This window comes from Tachysurus fulvidraco, chromosome 4, assembly GCF_022655615.1.
Source record: "Tachysurus fulvidraco isolate hzauxx_2018 chromosome 4, HZAU_PFXX_2.0, whole genome shotgun sequence".
In the NCBI taxonomy this organism is placed as follows: Eukaryota; Metazoa; Chordata; class Actinopteri; order Siluriformes; family Bagridae; genus Tachysurus; species Tachysurus fulvidraco.
Window position 1 is genome coordinate 30,168,096 of NC_062521.1, and position 13,383 is coordinate 30,181,478.

The following is a 13,383-nucleotide window of genomic DNA, read 5'->3' on the forward strand; positions in this document are numbered from 1 at the left end:
CTGTGCATGTTGTGAAGTGCTGACACTGGAGACTCCTTCCATAACCGATGAATAAAACACTTTACAGAAAACGTCACTGTATAACTCGTTTATTATTAGTGGCACGTCTGATGTTCCGTAGATTAGTTATTCATGTATAAACTAAATAAATGCGTAACTCATCAGACGTGAGTAGGTTTGGTAGTTAACAGCTTTGTGGTGTTTAGATTAACACCGCACCGCTTTGCCTCCTGAGCAGATTCACGGCCACGGCGCGAGAGCGAGACGAGTCGATAAAATCGTAGCCGGTTCTTCGCAGAGAGAATAAAATGTGAATCGTTCCTCGTCAAGCAGGAACAAAGCTCCGTCTGTCTCGTGACGTCTCACAGCTTCTCACAGCTGAGCTCGTGACGTCTCACAGCTTCTCACAGCTGAGCTCAGGGACACACTTTCACTTATCCACATTTTAATAGAGCTGTAGAACAGGTCCCTTCTAAACATGACCTGGTATTGCAACCTTCTCAGAAACATGCTTCTGTAAAATGCTGTCAGAATGAAAGTAAAACGATTCACACCGTGTCCCAAACCACACACTATTTAAAAGCAATACAACAATCACACATCGATTACTACTGAAAAAGGACAGACGACTGGGGGGAAAAAACTAATTCATACTTTTAATCTTGACCATAACTCTGATACTTTATAAATAATCCTCACCTCGTCGATTAGATTCTGAACAGTCACAAATCAATCAGAGCACTAACCATGTCGTATCCTCTCATGTCCACTCCTTACCTAATGCATCAATGTAGATGATCAGAGATTCAAACTAATATTGACTCGTTACCTTATGGATCAAAACTGACTCGTATCATGTCTGCTGCCTGCCGTTCATCTCACGTCATCCAGGATTTTTCATACATCAGGGTGAAGAAAAATTTATTTCAAACCCTGAGCAACTGCAGGTTTGACATTTCCTCCCTTAGCAGCATACAAACTATTAACTATAAACTAAGCAGAAACTATAAACAGAGCTGCTGGGCCTGTGTGTGTGTGTGTGTGTGTGTCTGTAGTCTGTATATGTGTGTGTGTGTGTATATATGTCTGTAAGAAAGAGAAACTAGTACATTGTGTGTGTATGTATGTGTGTGTATAGTGTGTGTGTATATATGTCTGTAAGAAAGAGAAACTTGTACATTGTATATGTGTGTGTGTGTGTGTGTGTGTGTGTGTGTGTGTGTGTAGAGATAAACTAAAGCACCATCTGGTCAGCCTTTATTACAAGACTATGGTCAATCCTGAAGCTGAAATCTCTCACTTCTTCCCCTCCTGCCTTCCCTTTCCATTTACTCAGATATTTTGGTTCCCGTATGACTGAAAAGTCAAAAAGAAAGGGAACTTAAAAAAAAAAAAAAACTATAAAAAAAGTATAAAACGATGGTCTCTGGAGCACAGAGATTTGGTGATGTGGACATGTCACATGATCTATAGATCTTAAAGAGACAATAGATTCTCTAACCAATGGTCACTGGATTTAATATTATAAACGTGGAAGATAATATTATTAATATTCTGGAACATCGGCACGGTCGTCTTTAGACACGTCGTTTCCATGACAGCACTGTAAAGTTACCGTGACAACGGTGTAAAGTTATAAGAGAGACACTACGTGTTTGAACATTTTACAGCTCGGCTCTGAGACCTGACGAACAGGGATGTTGTGCTCTGACGTTGTGTCTAGTGATGAAGATTTAGAACACGGCGAGTGTGTATGATGTCGCTCAGGTTACCGCAGTGTGCTCTAGTTATGTTCTTCCTGCTCATGATGGTTTCAGCCCTACACACACCCCAGACCGTGGCTCTGATGATGAGTTGAGCAGCAGAACAATAGGCGTAAGGATCTCGTGTAAGTCCATCAGATCAGATCCTGTCATACACTGAAGCTTAATACTGGATAAATAAAAAACTGATGAAATTATTATTCTGTTCTGGTTGATAATATTTATCCATTTAAAACGCATCACTATCAGTAACAGTTTGTCCAGACTGTCGGGTCGGTTAACGATCAAGTAGATTTACGCTAAACTACGTCTGCGCTGCTCTTCCACTCGGTCGGAGGAACAACAGGGTCGGATTATTTACCTTCATAAATTATAAATTTAAAGAAATGATGTCACTTGAACTTTCATGACATTTCAGGTTTTTTTTTAATGGTTTCTCTGTAACACGACGATCCGCATTTTATCATCACGTCTCTAGAAAGAGAAGAACGAGAGGCTGCCGAGGGGACGGCAGGTTATAGCCGCTAGAACGGAAGTGACGACAGGAACCGAGTCATTTCACAAAAGTTAAATGTAACTATACACAGATGTGATGTAATAAATCTAAAATCTAACGGTGGAAAAGTGCACTGGTTAGAATAAACCCCTCTGTGTGGGTGTAATAAACCCATCTGTGTGGTAACGGTCACTGCGGCTTCATCACACCTCTCTGGGGTTGATTAGTTTCCCCTGACAACACGACACGCAGTGGTTTATTCTTCACCTCACCTCTCATCACTGTAATATTTAATAAAAGTATTAATAAAGGTCTAATATTATTAATAAATATCTAATATTATATATTTATAAAGATGTAATATTTATAAAAATCTAATATTATTTATAAAGATGTAATATTGTTAATTAAGATCTAATATTATTAATAAAGATCTAATATATTTTTATTAGTACATATTTAAAAATTTCATGCTCATCACTCAGAAATAAAACCTTAAATTAATATTTACTGTTAGTTATTTTAAATATGTATAATTTTATAATATCATTACATGGATGCTGATTATTTTTATTATTAATATTATCCCTTTATTATAGATATTATTTATTCATAAAACTATTACACAATTAGACAATTTAAACACCACTAATATATATATATATATATATGTTTGCTTTATTTGGATACATTAATATTAACGTGCTAATGTTAGCATTCGCCTCAGTAAAGCTAACTAGCTAGCACATTACTGACACAGCGAAGGATAACGATAGTATTTGTATCTATAACGTTTACATTTATAAACATTCCTCCATTTAACAAAGTAAATAAAATATTAAATGTCATTAAAAGGTCTTAAACCTAAAACGTAAATGTGATGTGACGATTAAAGATATCCTTCAAGCTACGGCCGTGTCCCAAACCACTCCGTGTAAAGACCTAGTGCACTAGATGCTGCGTGTAAACGCGCTAACGGGGCGTACTAATTAGCGGCCCTGTGTAGGGATCGAGGTGTCATTTGGGACACAGCCAGAGCACCGTCTTGTGTTTAGCGCAGTTCATTCAACTCGTTAATACAGATCAAGTCCGTCTCTAGATCACGTTACCTTTCGCTTTGTTAGTCGGGAATAATTTCTCCGCTTTGTTCAGGAACTTTATGGCCTTTTCCTTGTCTCCTGCTTCGAGGGCCTTCACCGCTATATTGATACATTTTTCCGCTTCGTCTCTGTTGCCTTCCATGTTTTTTTACCCGTCCTTTTTTTTTTCTCCCCACACCTCTATTCCAACAAACCCCGCCTCATGTTCAAAGGGCTCGTGGCTTCATGAAGCTATTCGATTGGTCAGTTCCGCTGTAACTCAATTACTGACAAATCCTAATCCAGGAGGCGGGCTTTATTAAAAACGGGTGCGGAAACAAACGCCGTTTGGCTCAGCTGATACTTGCGTAGCATAATCTGAGCATCCGTGTTATTACTTTCGTCTTCTTCTGACACGCCATTACTCTTTAAATAAATACGTGTGGATTTAAACACCGTCTACTATTAAAACAGTTCATATGTAAAATAAAGAGAGTTTATACATAGAGTTTAGGGCAAAACTCTAAAATGTGCAAAATCAACTAACCCACTGAGATAAATGTTATCATTTATTAATTCTATAAACATCACAGAGTTACAGTAATATCAAAGCCATGCTGTGTATTACATGATAAACGCTCATATAATCGTGATTATTATTATTATTATTATTATTATTATTATTATTATTATTATTATTATTATTATTATCTATGAATAATTATTAGTCAAATAATAAACATAAAGGGTAGAAAGTTCACTAAGCAATAATTATTATTAAAAATAAAGCAATATATTAACAAGTATTTTACAATATGACACTTTTAATAAAGGTTATTTTGTAAAATAGGTTAAGCTTAAATATTAAGCTATTCTAATGGGCTAAAGTAAAAAAATGTAAATGAAAAATTAAATACATAACATTTAAATTTGTGTTTTTAAATCCTAACCATTGATGTGACTGCTTTAATAAAGTAAATGAGGAAATGTGTGACATGTGTAAGGAGGCGGATCAGGCGCAGGTTTATGACGTATGTGACGCGCCAGGACGCGATGTAAACATGGCTGAAGGCGGTAGTACGAAGGCTATGAACGAAAACGTGCCTGTTTTTGAGCACGTCGAAGTGAATACTAAACCATTTCACATCGGGAGCTTTAGAGATTTATGGCTCAGCGTGCTGAAGCCGGAGGATTACGGCTTTAACCAAACTGCAGGTGAAGTAGAAGATGCAGAGTTTATAGAGACGATGGGAATCACACCTGACATTCTGCAGGAGCTGAAAACTATCTGCAGGTAAACTTTATTATCGCTCACTAACTCATCTATTATTACATTATGTCCAGGACAAGGTGGAAAGTGTTCACTATTCAGTTCATGCACTAATTCGGCCCTATTTTATTTTTATTTTTATTTTATTTTATTAAATATTATTAAACAGTACAAAACATCAAAGCATTATATTAATACACATATGAAACACGTAAACAGAAATAAATTGCCAGGGTAATAATACAACAAAAATGCAATATAGGTTATGTAAACATTGAGGACAAAAAGGATGAATAAAGAGAAACAGTTTTCATAGCTTTGGGATTAATAGAGCATTGGATGGTTTCAATATATGGCTTTAGTGCCCTGAGCAGTGACTCGTACAGGAGTGATTCAGTCCACAAGTGACTCGTATAGGAGTGATTCAGTCCACAAGTGACTCGTATAGGAGTGATTCAGTCCACAAGTGACTCGTATAGGAGTGATTCAGGCACAAGTGACTCGTATAGGAGTGATTCAGTGCACAAGTGACTCGTATAGGAGTGATTCAGGCACAAGTGACTCGTATAGGAGTGATTCAGTCCACAAGTGACTCGTATAGGATTGATTCAGTAGCATTAGAGTCCACAATAATTGATTGAATTCTTTTCCAGAGCTTCAGGTCTCTGTTTAAATATTAACAAATGTGAGTTGATGTCTGAGGGGGCACGGTGGCTTAGTGGTTAGCACGTTCTCCTCACACCTCCACCTTGGAGGGTTTCCTCCGGGTACTCCGGTTTCCTCCCCCGGTCCAAAGACATGCATGGTAGGTTGATTGGCATCTCTGATTGACGCCTGAGATAGGCACAGGCTCCCCGTGACCCGAGAAGTTCAGATAAGCGGTAGAAGGCATAATGCTCCCTCCTTATGCAATATTCCTGTGAGAGATCAAGTTACATACTTAGGAATTGTAATTAATAAAGAACAAAAAATAAGATTTAAACTCATTTTCGATCCTCTAATAATAAAAACCCAAAAGAAACTAAATTCTTGGCTGCAGAGAGACTTGTCGACAATCTTACTCTCTAAAGCCGAAGGATCGTCGAGACTAACATATGCAGCTCTTTGCAGGGAGATGAATAATAGAACATTAAAAAAGATTGATAGCATGTTAAATAATTTTGTTTGGAAAAATAAAACCCACTTTATTAGAAAATAATTAAGGAAATTTTTAATACGATTAATCTTAAAAGTGTTGTTTAAGGTAGTAAAATCTAAAAAATAGACCCCCCCCCCTTTTAGTGGGTTCATCATGACTGATTTTCTAATAAAGTGGGTTTTATTTTTCCAAACAAAATTATCCCCAAGTGATTCATATAGGATTGATTCAGTAGCATTAGAGTCCACAAGTGATTCATAATTGATTCACATTGATTCAATCCACAAGTGACTCATGTACTCTACACACGTGACTCATATAGGATTGATTCAGTAGGATACAGATGCAGGATCATACGTTACTTCTATCTTTACTGGATGTAAGTAACTTTTTACTTTTTCCTTTATTTAGTGTCCCAGCTCTGTGTGTGTGTGTGTGTGTGTGTGTGTGTGTGTGTGTTTGTGTGTGTGTGTGTTTCAGCCCTGAATCTCTTCGCTGTCATCCTGCAGATGAAGTTCCTGATCCTGACGACATTCCTGCGGACACTCAGCTCGCCACCTTAAAGTAAAAAAATAAAAAACACCAGCAGAGCAAAAGCTTTTGCATGCAGCTTGTAGACCATGACTGCTGTACACCTCAGGAAGATGTAGAGGTTTTACACTGTGAATCGATCCTATTAGGATTAAAGGAAAATCAAAACTAATGGAGCTTTTTAAAAACGCACAAGCTAGTAAAAAGTAAAGAAAATATTGAATATAAATCCTTAAACAAAAGTAAAAATGTTTTCGCACCTTTACATGATGGATATTCAATACTGCACGTAAACACATCAGCCTAACTTAATAATACCGTACTAATTGGTACAGTATGTCAGTCTGAACACCAGATAATTATAACCAGATATTCCTTGTTTGTTTTGTGTATATTTTAGCACCGCATTTTGAAATGTGTGTATATTAATGTGATGAGCTTGAGTCTGAATTCAGATGGTTTTGTTTCTGTTCTGTTCTTAGACTGAGGAAGAAGAGACTGGACTATAAAAAGAGTCTCTCACGGGACAGTGTGGGACGTCACGACGCGTATGCTAATGAACTGGTGAGTGTGATTATAATAAAAAAGAATATAAGAAACAAAAGCCACGCTCCAGAGTTAAAGTGTCGGTCCCAGAGCTAAAGTGTCGTTTCCCAGAGTTAAAGTGACGTTTCCCAGAGTTAAAGTGACGTTTCCCAGAGTTAAGTTGACGTTTCCCCGAGTTAAAGTGCCGTTTCCCCGGGTTAAAGTGTCGTTTCCCCGAGTTAAAGTGTCGTTTCCCCGAGTTAAGTTGACGTTTCCCCGAGTTAAAGTGTCGTTTCCCCGAGTTAAGTTGACGTTTCCCCGAGTTAAAGTGTCGTTTCCCCGAGTTAAAGTGTCGTTTCCCCGGGTTAAAGTGTCGTTTCCCCGGGTTAAAGTGTCGGTCCCCGGGTTAAAGTGCCGGTCCCCGGGTTAAAGTGTCGGTCCCCGAGTTAAAGTGTCGGTCCCCGAGTTAAAGTGTCGGTCCCCGAGTTAAAGTGTCGGTCCCCGAGTTAAAGTGTCGGTCCCCGAGTTAAAGTGTCGGTCCCCGAGTTAAAGTGTCGGTCCCCGAGTTAAAGTGTCGGTCCCCGAGTTAAAGTGTCGGTCCCCCGAGTTAAAGTGTCGGTCCCCTTAGTTAAAGTGTCGGTCCCCTTAGTTAAAGTGTCGTTTCCCTGAGTTAAAGTGTCGTTTCCCTGAGTTAAAGTGTCGTTTCCCCGAGTTAAAGTGTCGTTTCCCCGAGTTAAAGTGTCGTTTCCCCGAGTTAAAGTGTCGTTTCCCCGAGTTAAAGTGTCGTTTCCCCGAGTTAAAGTGTCGTTTCCCCGAGTTAAAGTGTCGTTTCCCCGAGTTAAAGTGTCGTTTCCCCGAGTTAAAGTGTCGTTTCCCCGAGTTAAAGTGTCGTTTCCCCGAGTTTAAGTGTCGTTTCCCCGAGTTAAAGTGTCGTTTCCCCGAGTTAAAGTGTCGGTCCCCGAGTTAAGTGTCGTTTCCCCGAGTTAAAGTGTCGGTCCCTTAGTTAAGTGTCGGTCCCCTTAGTTAAAGTGTCGGTCCCCTTAGTTAAAAGTGTCGGTCCCCTTAGTTAAAAAAGTGTCGTTTCCCCGAGTTAAAGTGTCGTTTCCCCGAGTTTAAAGTGTCGTTTCCCCGAGTTAAAGTGTCGTTTCCCCGGGTTAAAGTGTCGTTTCCCCGGGTTAAAGTGCCGTTTCCCCGAGTTAAAGTGCCGTTTCCCCGGGTTAAAGTGTCGTTTCCCCGGGTTAAAGTGTCGTTTCCCAGGGTTAAAGTGTCGTTTCCCCGGGTTAAAGTGTCGTTTCCCCGGGTTAAAGTGCCGTTTCACTTTTCCCCGGGTTAAAGTGACGTTTCCCCGGTTAAAGTGACGGTCCCCGAGTTAAAGTGTCGTTTCCCCGAGTTAGTGTCGTTTCCCCGGGTTAAAGTGCCGTTTCCCCGAGTTAAAGTGCCGTTTCCCCGAGTTAAAGTGCCGTTTCCCCGAGTTAAAGTGCCGTTTCCCCGAGTTAAAGTGCCGTTTCCCCGAGTTAAAGTGCCGTTTCCCCGAGTTAAAGTGTCGTTTCCCCGAGTTAAAGTGTCGTTTCCCCGAGTTAAAGTGTCGTTTCCCCGAGTTAAAGTGTCGTTTCCCCGAGTTAAAGTGTCGTTTCCCCGAGTTAAAGTGTCGTTTCCCCGAGTTAAAGTGTCGTTTCCCCGAGTTAAAGTGTCGGTCCCCGAGTTAAAGTGTCGTTTCCCCGAGTTAAAGTGTCGGTCCCCTTAGTTAAAGTGTCGGTCCCCTTAGTTAAAGTGTCGGTCCCCTTAGTTAAAGTGTCGGTCCCCTTAGTTAAAGTGTCGGTCCCCTTAGTTAAAGTGCCGTTTCCCCGAGTTAAAGTGTCGTTTCCCCGAGTTAAAGTGTCGTTTCCCCGAGTTAAAGTGTCGTTTCCCCGGGTTAAAGTGTCGTTTCCCCGGGTTAAAGTGCCGTTTCCCCGAGTTAAAGTGCCGTTTCCCCGGGTTAAAGTGTCGTTTCCCCGGGTTAAAGTGTCGTTTCCCAGGGTTAAAGTGTCGTTTCCCCGGGTTAAAGTGTCGTTTCCCAGGGTTAAAGTGACGTTTCCCCGGGTTAAAGTGACGTTTCCCCGAGTTAAAGTGTCGGCCCCCGAGTTAAAGTGTCGTTTCCCCGAGTTAAAGTGTCGTTTCCCCGAGTTAAAGTGTCGTTTCCCCGGGTTAAAGTGTCGTTTCCCCGAGTTAAAGTGTCGTTTCCCCGAGTTAAAGTGTCGTTTCCCCGGGTTAAAGTGCCGTTTCCCCGAGTTAAAGTGCCGTTTCCCCGGGTTAAAGTGCCGTTTCCCCGGGTTAAAGTGTCGTTTCCCCGGGTTAAAGTGTCGTTTCCCCGAGTTAAAGTGTCGTTTCCCCGGGTTAAAGTGTCGTTTCCCCGGGTTAAAGTGTCGTTTCCCCGAGTTAAAGTGTCGTTTCCCCGGGTTAAAGTGTCGTTTCCCCGAGTTAAAGTGTCGTTTCCCCGAGTTAAAGTGTCGTTTCCCCGAGTTAAAGTGTCGTTTCCCCGAGTTAAAGTGTCGTTTCCCCGAGTTAAAGTGTCGTTTCCCCGAGTTAAAGTGTCGGTCCCCGAGTTAAAGTGTCGTTTCCCCGAGTTAAAGTGTCGTTTCCCCGAGTTAAAGTGTCGGTCCCCGAGTTAAAGTGTCGGTCCCCTGAGTTAAAGTGTTGGCTTCAGAGTTGAAGTGTCGTTTCACGTTTCCCAGAGTTAAAGTGTCGTTTCCCCGAGTTAAAGTGTTGTTTCCCCGAGTTAAAGTGTCGTTTCCCCGAGTTAAAGTGTCGGTCCCCGAGTTAAAGTGTCGGTCCCCGAGTTAAAGTGTCGGTCCCCGAGTTAAAGTGTCGTTTCCCCGAGTTAAAGTGTCGGTCCCCGGGTTAAAGTGACGTTTCCCCGGGATAAAGTGTCGGTCCCCGAGTTAAAGTGTCGGTCCCCGAGTTAAAGTGTCGGTCCCCTTAGTTAAAGTGTCGGTCCCCTTAGTTAAAGTGTCGTTTCCCCGAGTTAAAGTGTCGTTTCCCCGAGTTAAAGTGTCGTTTCCCCGAGTTAAAGTGTCGTTTCCCCGAGTTAAAGTGTCGTTTCCCCGAGTTAAAGTGTCGTTTCCCCGAGTTAAAGTGTCGTTTCCCCGAGTTAAAGTGTCGTTTCCCCGAGTTAAAGTGTTGGCCCCAGAGTTAGTGTCGTTTCACATTTCCCCGGGTTAAAGTGTCGGTCCCCGAGTTAAAGTGTCGTTTCCCCGGGTTAAAGTGACGTTTCCCCCGGTTAAAGTGACGTTTCCCCGGGGTAAAGTGTCGGTCCCCGAGTTAAAGTGTCGGTCCCCGAGTTAAAGTGTCGGTCCCCGAGTTAAAGTGTCGGTCCCCGAGTTAAAGTGTCGGTCCCCGAGTTAACGTGTCGGTCCCCGAGTTAACGTGTCGGTCCCCGAGTTAACGTGTCGGTCCCCGAGTTAAAGTGTCGGCCCCAGAGTTAAAGTGTCGTTTCACTTTTCCCCGGGTTAAAGTGTCGTTTCCCCGAGTTAAAGTGTCGTTTCCCCGAGTTAAAGTGTCGTTTCCCCGAGTTAAAGTGACGTTTCCCCGGGTTAAAGTGACGTTTCCCCCGGTTAAAGTGACGTTTCCCCGGGGTAAAGTGTCGGTCCCCGAGTTAAAGTGTCGGTCCCCGAGTTAAAGTGTCGGTCCCCGAGTTAAAGTGTCGGTCCCCGAGTTAAAGTGTCGGTCCCCGAGTTAAAGTGTCGGTCCCCGAGTTAAAGTGTCGTTTCCCCGAGTTAAAGTGACGTTTCCCCGGGTTAAAGTGACGTTCCCCCCGGTTAAAGTTAGGTTTCCCCGGTGTAAAGTGTCGGTCCCCGAGTTAAAGTGTCGGTCCCCGAGTTAAAGTGTCGGTCCCCGAGTTAAAGTGTCGGTCCCCGGGTTAAAGTGTCGTTTCCCCGGGTTAAAGTGTCGTTTCCCCGAGTTAAAGTGTCGTTTCCCCGAGTTAAAGTGTCGTTTCCCCGGGTTAAAGTGTCGTTTCCCCGGGTTAAAGTGTCGTTCCCCGGGTTAATGTGACGTTCCCCGGGTTAAAGTGTCGTTTCCCCGGGTTAAAGTGCCGGTCCCCGGGTTAAAGTGCCGGTCCCCGGGTTAAAGTGTCGTTTCCCCGGTTAAAGTGACTTTTCCCCGGTTAAAGTGTCGTTTCCCCGAGTTAAAGTGTCGTTTCCCCGAGTTAAAGTGTCGTTTCCCCGAGTTAAAGTGTCGTTTTCCCGAGTTAAAGTGTCGTTTCCCCGAGTTAAAGTGTCGTTTCCCCGGAGTTAAAGTGTTGGCCCCAGAGTTAAAGTGTCGTTTCACGTTTCCCAGAGTTAAAGTGTCGTTTCACTTTTCCCCGGGTTAAAGTGTCGTTTCCCAGAGTTAAAGTGTCGTTTCACGTTTCCCAGAGTTAAAGTGTCGTTTCACGTTTCCCCGAGTTAAAGTGTCGTTTCCCCGAGTTAAAGTGTCGTTTCCCCGAGTTAAAGTGTCGGCCCCAGAGTTAAAGTGTCGGCCCCAGAGTTAAAGTGTCGTTTCACTTTTCCCCGGGTTAAAGTGTCGTTTCCCCGAGTTAAAGTGTCGGTCCCCGAGTTAAAGTGTCGTTTCCCCGGGTTAAAGTGTCGTTTCCCCGGGTTAAAGTGTCGTTTCCCCGGGTTAAAGTGTCGTTTCCCCGGGTTAAAGTGTCGTTTCCCCGGGTTAAAGTGTCGTTTCCCCGGGTTAAAGTGTCGTTTCCCCGAGTTAAAGTGTCGTTTCCCCGAGTTAAAGTGTCGTTTCCCCGAGTTAAAGTGTTGTTTCCCCGAGTTAAAGTGTCGTTTCCCCGAGTTAAAGTGTCGTTTCCCCGAGTTAAAGTGTCGGTCCCCGAGTTAAAGTGTCGGTCCCCGAGTTAAAGTGTCGGTCCCCGAGTTAAAGTGTCGGTCCCCTGAGTTAAAGTGTTGGCTTCAGAGTTAAAGTGTCGTTTCACGTTTCCCAGAGTTAAAGTGTCGTTTCCCCGAGTTAAAGTGTCGTTTCCCCGAGTTAAAGTGTCGTTTCCCCGAGTTAAAGTGTCGGTCCCCGAGTTAAAGTGTCGGTCCCCGAGTTAAAGTGTCGGTCCCCGAGTTAAAGTGTCGGTCCCCGAGTTAAAGTGTCGTTTCCCCGAGTTAAAGTGTCGGTCCCCGGGTTAAAGTGACGTTTTCCCGGGATAAAGTGTCGGTCCCCGAGTTAAAGTGTCGGTCCCAGAGTTAAAGTGTCGGTCCCCTTAGTTAAAGTGTCGGTCCCCTTAGTTAAAGTGTCGTTTCCCCGAGTTAAAGTGTCGTTTCCCCGAGTTAAAGTGTCGTTTCCCCGAGTTAAAGTGTCGTTTCCCCGAGTTAAAGTGTCGTTTCCCCGAGTTAAAGTGTCGTTTCCCCGAGTTAAAGTGTCGTTTCCCCGGGTTAAAGTGTCGGTCCCCGAGTTAAAGTGTCGGCCCCAGAGTTAAAGTGTCGTTTCACTTTTCCCCGGGTTAAAGTGTCGTTTCCCCGAGTTAAAGTGTCGTTTCCCCGGGTTAAAGTGACGTTTCCCCCGGTTAAAGTGACGTTTCCCCGGGGTAAAGTGTCGGTCCCCGAGTTAAAGTGTCGGTCCTCGAGTTAAAGTGTCGGTCCCCGAGTTAAAGTGTCGGTCCCCGAGTTAAAGTGTCGGTCCCCGAGTTAACGTGTCGGTCCCCGAGTTAACGTGTCGGTCCCCGAGTTAACGTGTCGGTCCCCGAGTTAAAGTGTCGGCCCCAGAGTTAAAGTGTCGTTTCACTTTTCCCCGGGTTAAAGTGTCGTTTCCCCGAGTTAAAGTGTCGGTCCCCGAGTTAAAGTGTCGTTTCCCCGGGTTAAAGTGTCGTTTCCCCGGGTTAAAGTGTCGTTTCCCCGGGTTAAAGTGTCGTTTCCCCGAGTTAAAGTGTCGTTTCCCCGAGTTAAAGTGTCGTTTCCCCGAGTTAAAGTGTCGTTTCCCCGAGTTAAAGTGACGTTTCCCCGGGTTAAAGTGACGTTTCCCCCGGTTAAAGTGTAGTTTCCCCGGGGTAAAGTGTCGGTCCCCGAGTTAAAGTGTCGGTCCCCGAGTTAAAGTGTCGGTCCCCGAGTTAAAGTGTCGGTCCCCGAGTTAAAGTGTCGGTCCCCGAGTTAAAGTGTCGGTCCCCGAGTTAAAGTGTCGGTCCCCGAGTTAAAGTGTCGGTCCCCGGGTTAAAGTGTCGGTCCCCGGGTTAAAGTGTCGTTTCCCCGGGTTAAAGTGTCGTTTCCCCGGGTTAAAGTGTCGTTTCCCCGGGTTAAAGTGTCGTTTCCCTGAGTTAAAGTGTCGTTTCCCCGGGTTAAAGTGTCGTTTCCCCGGGTTAAAGTGCCGGTCCCCGGGTTAAAGTGTCGGTCCCCGGGTTAAAGTGACGTTTCCCCGGTTAAAGTGACGTTTCCCCGGTTAAAGTGACGTTTCCCCGGGTAAAAGTGTCGTTTCCCCGAGTTAAAGTGTCGTTTCCCCGAGTTAAAGTGTCGTTTCCCCGAGTTAAAGTGTCGTTTCCCCGAGTTAAAGTGTCGTTTCCCCGAGTTAAAGTGTCGTTTCCCCGGAGTTAAAGTGTCGTTTCACGTTTCCCAGAGTTAAAGTGTCGTTTCCCAGAG

At 43.8% G+C, this 13,383-nt stretch overlaps 2 protein-coding genes across 3 annotated transcripts in view; one reads left to right on the plus strand and one right to left on the minus strand.

Moving 5' to 3' along the window:
- dnajb14 (DnaJ heat shock protein family (Hsp40) member B14) overlaps positions 1 to 3,540 on the minus strand; it is an 11,585-nt gene extending 8,045 nt beyond the window's left edge. Inside the window, exon 1 of one of the 2 annotated variants that reach the window (XM_047812951.1) lies at positions 3,369 to 3,540. In XM_047812951.1, the coding sequence (XP_047668907.1) occupies positions 3,369 to 3,501 (133 nt within the window). In that variant the 5' untranslated portion in view covers positions 3,502 to 3,540. The remainder of the gene's footprint in view (positions 1 to 3,368) is intronic. The other variant, XM_047812952.1, reaches the window with a different exon arrangement.
- A 769-nt stretch (positions 3,541 to 4,309) lies between these two features.
- Positions 4,310 to 6,940, plus strand: LOC113649305 (snRNA-activating protein complex subunit 3-like). Its single transcript, XM_027157001.2, has 3 exons — positions 4,310 to 4,632; positions 6,227 to 6,310; positions 6,760 to 6,940. Exons 1-3 carry the CDS (start codon positions 4,325 to 4,327, stop codon positions 6,917 to 6,919), a joined length of 552 nt encoding a protein of 183 aa, XP_027012802.2. The 5' UTR covers positions 4,310 to 4,324; the 3' UTR covers positions 6,920 to 6,940.
- The last annotated feature ends 6,443 nt before the right edge of the window (positions 6,941 to 13,383 follow it).

Bases quoted from the DNA above. Each gene is read 5' to 3' on its own strand.
- LOC113649305 (XM_027157001.2), top strand. From the start codon at position 4,325: ATGTGTGACATGTGTAAGGAGGCGGATCAGGCGCAGGTTTATGACGTA. The intron at 4,633-6,226 runs GTAAACTTTATT...TGTGTGTTTCAG, and splicing joins GAGCTGAAAACTATCTGCAG to CCCTGAATCTCTTCGCTGTC. The intron at 6,311-6,759 runs GTAAAAAAATAA...TTCTGTTCTTAG, and splicing joins ACTCAGCTCGCCACCTTAAA to ACTGAGGAAGAAGAGACTGG.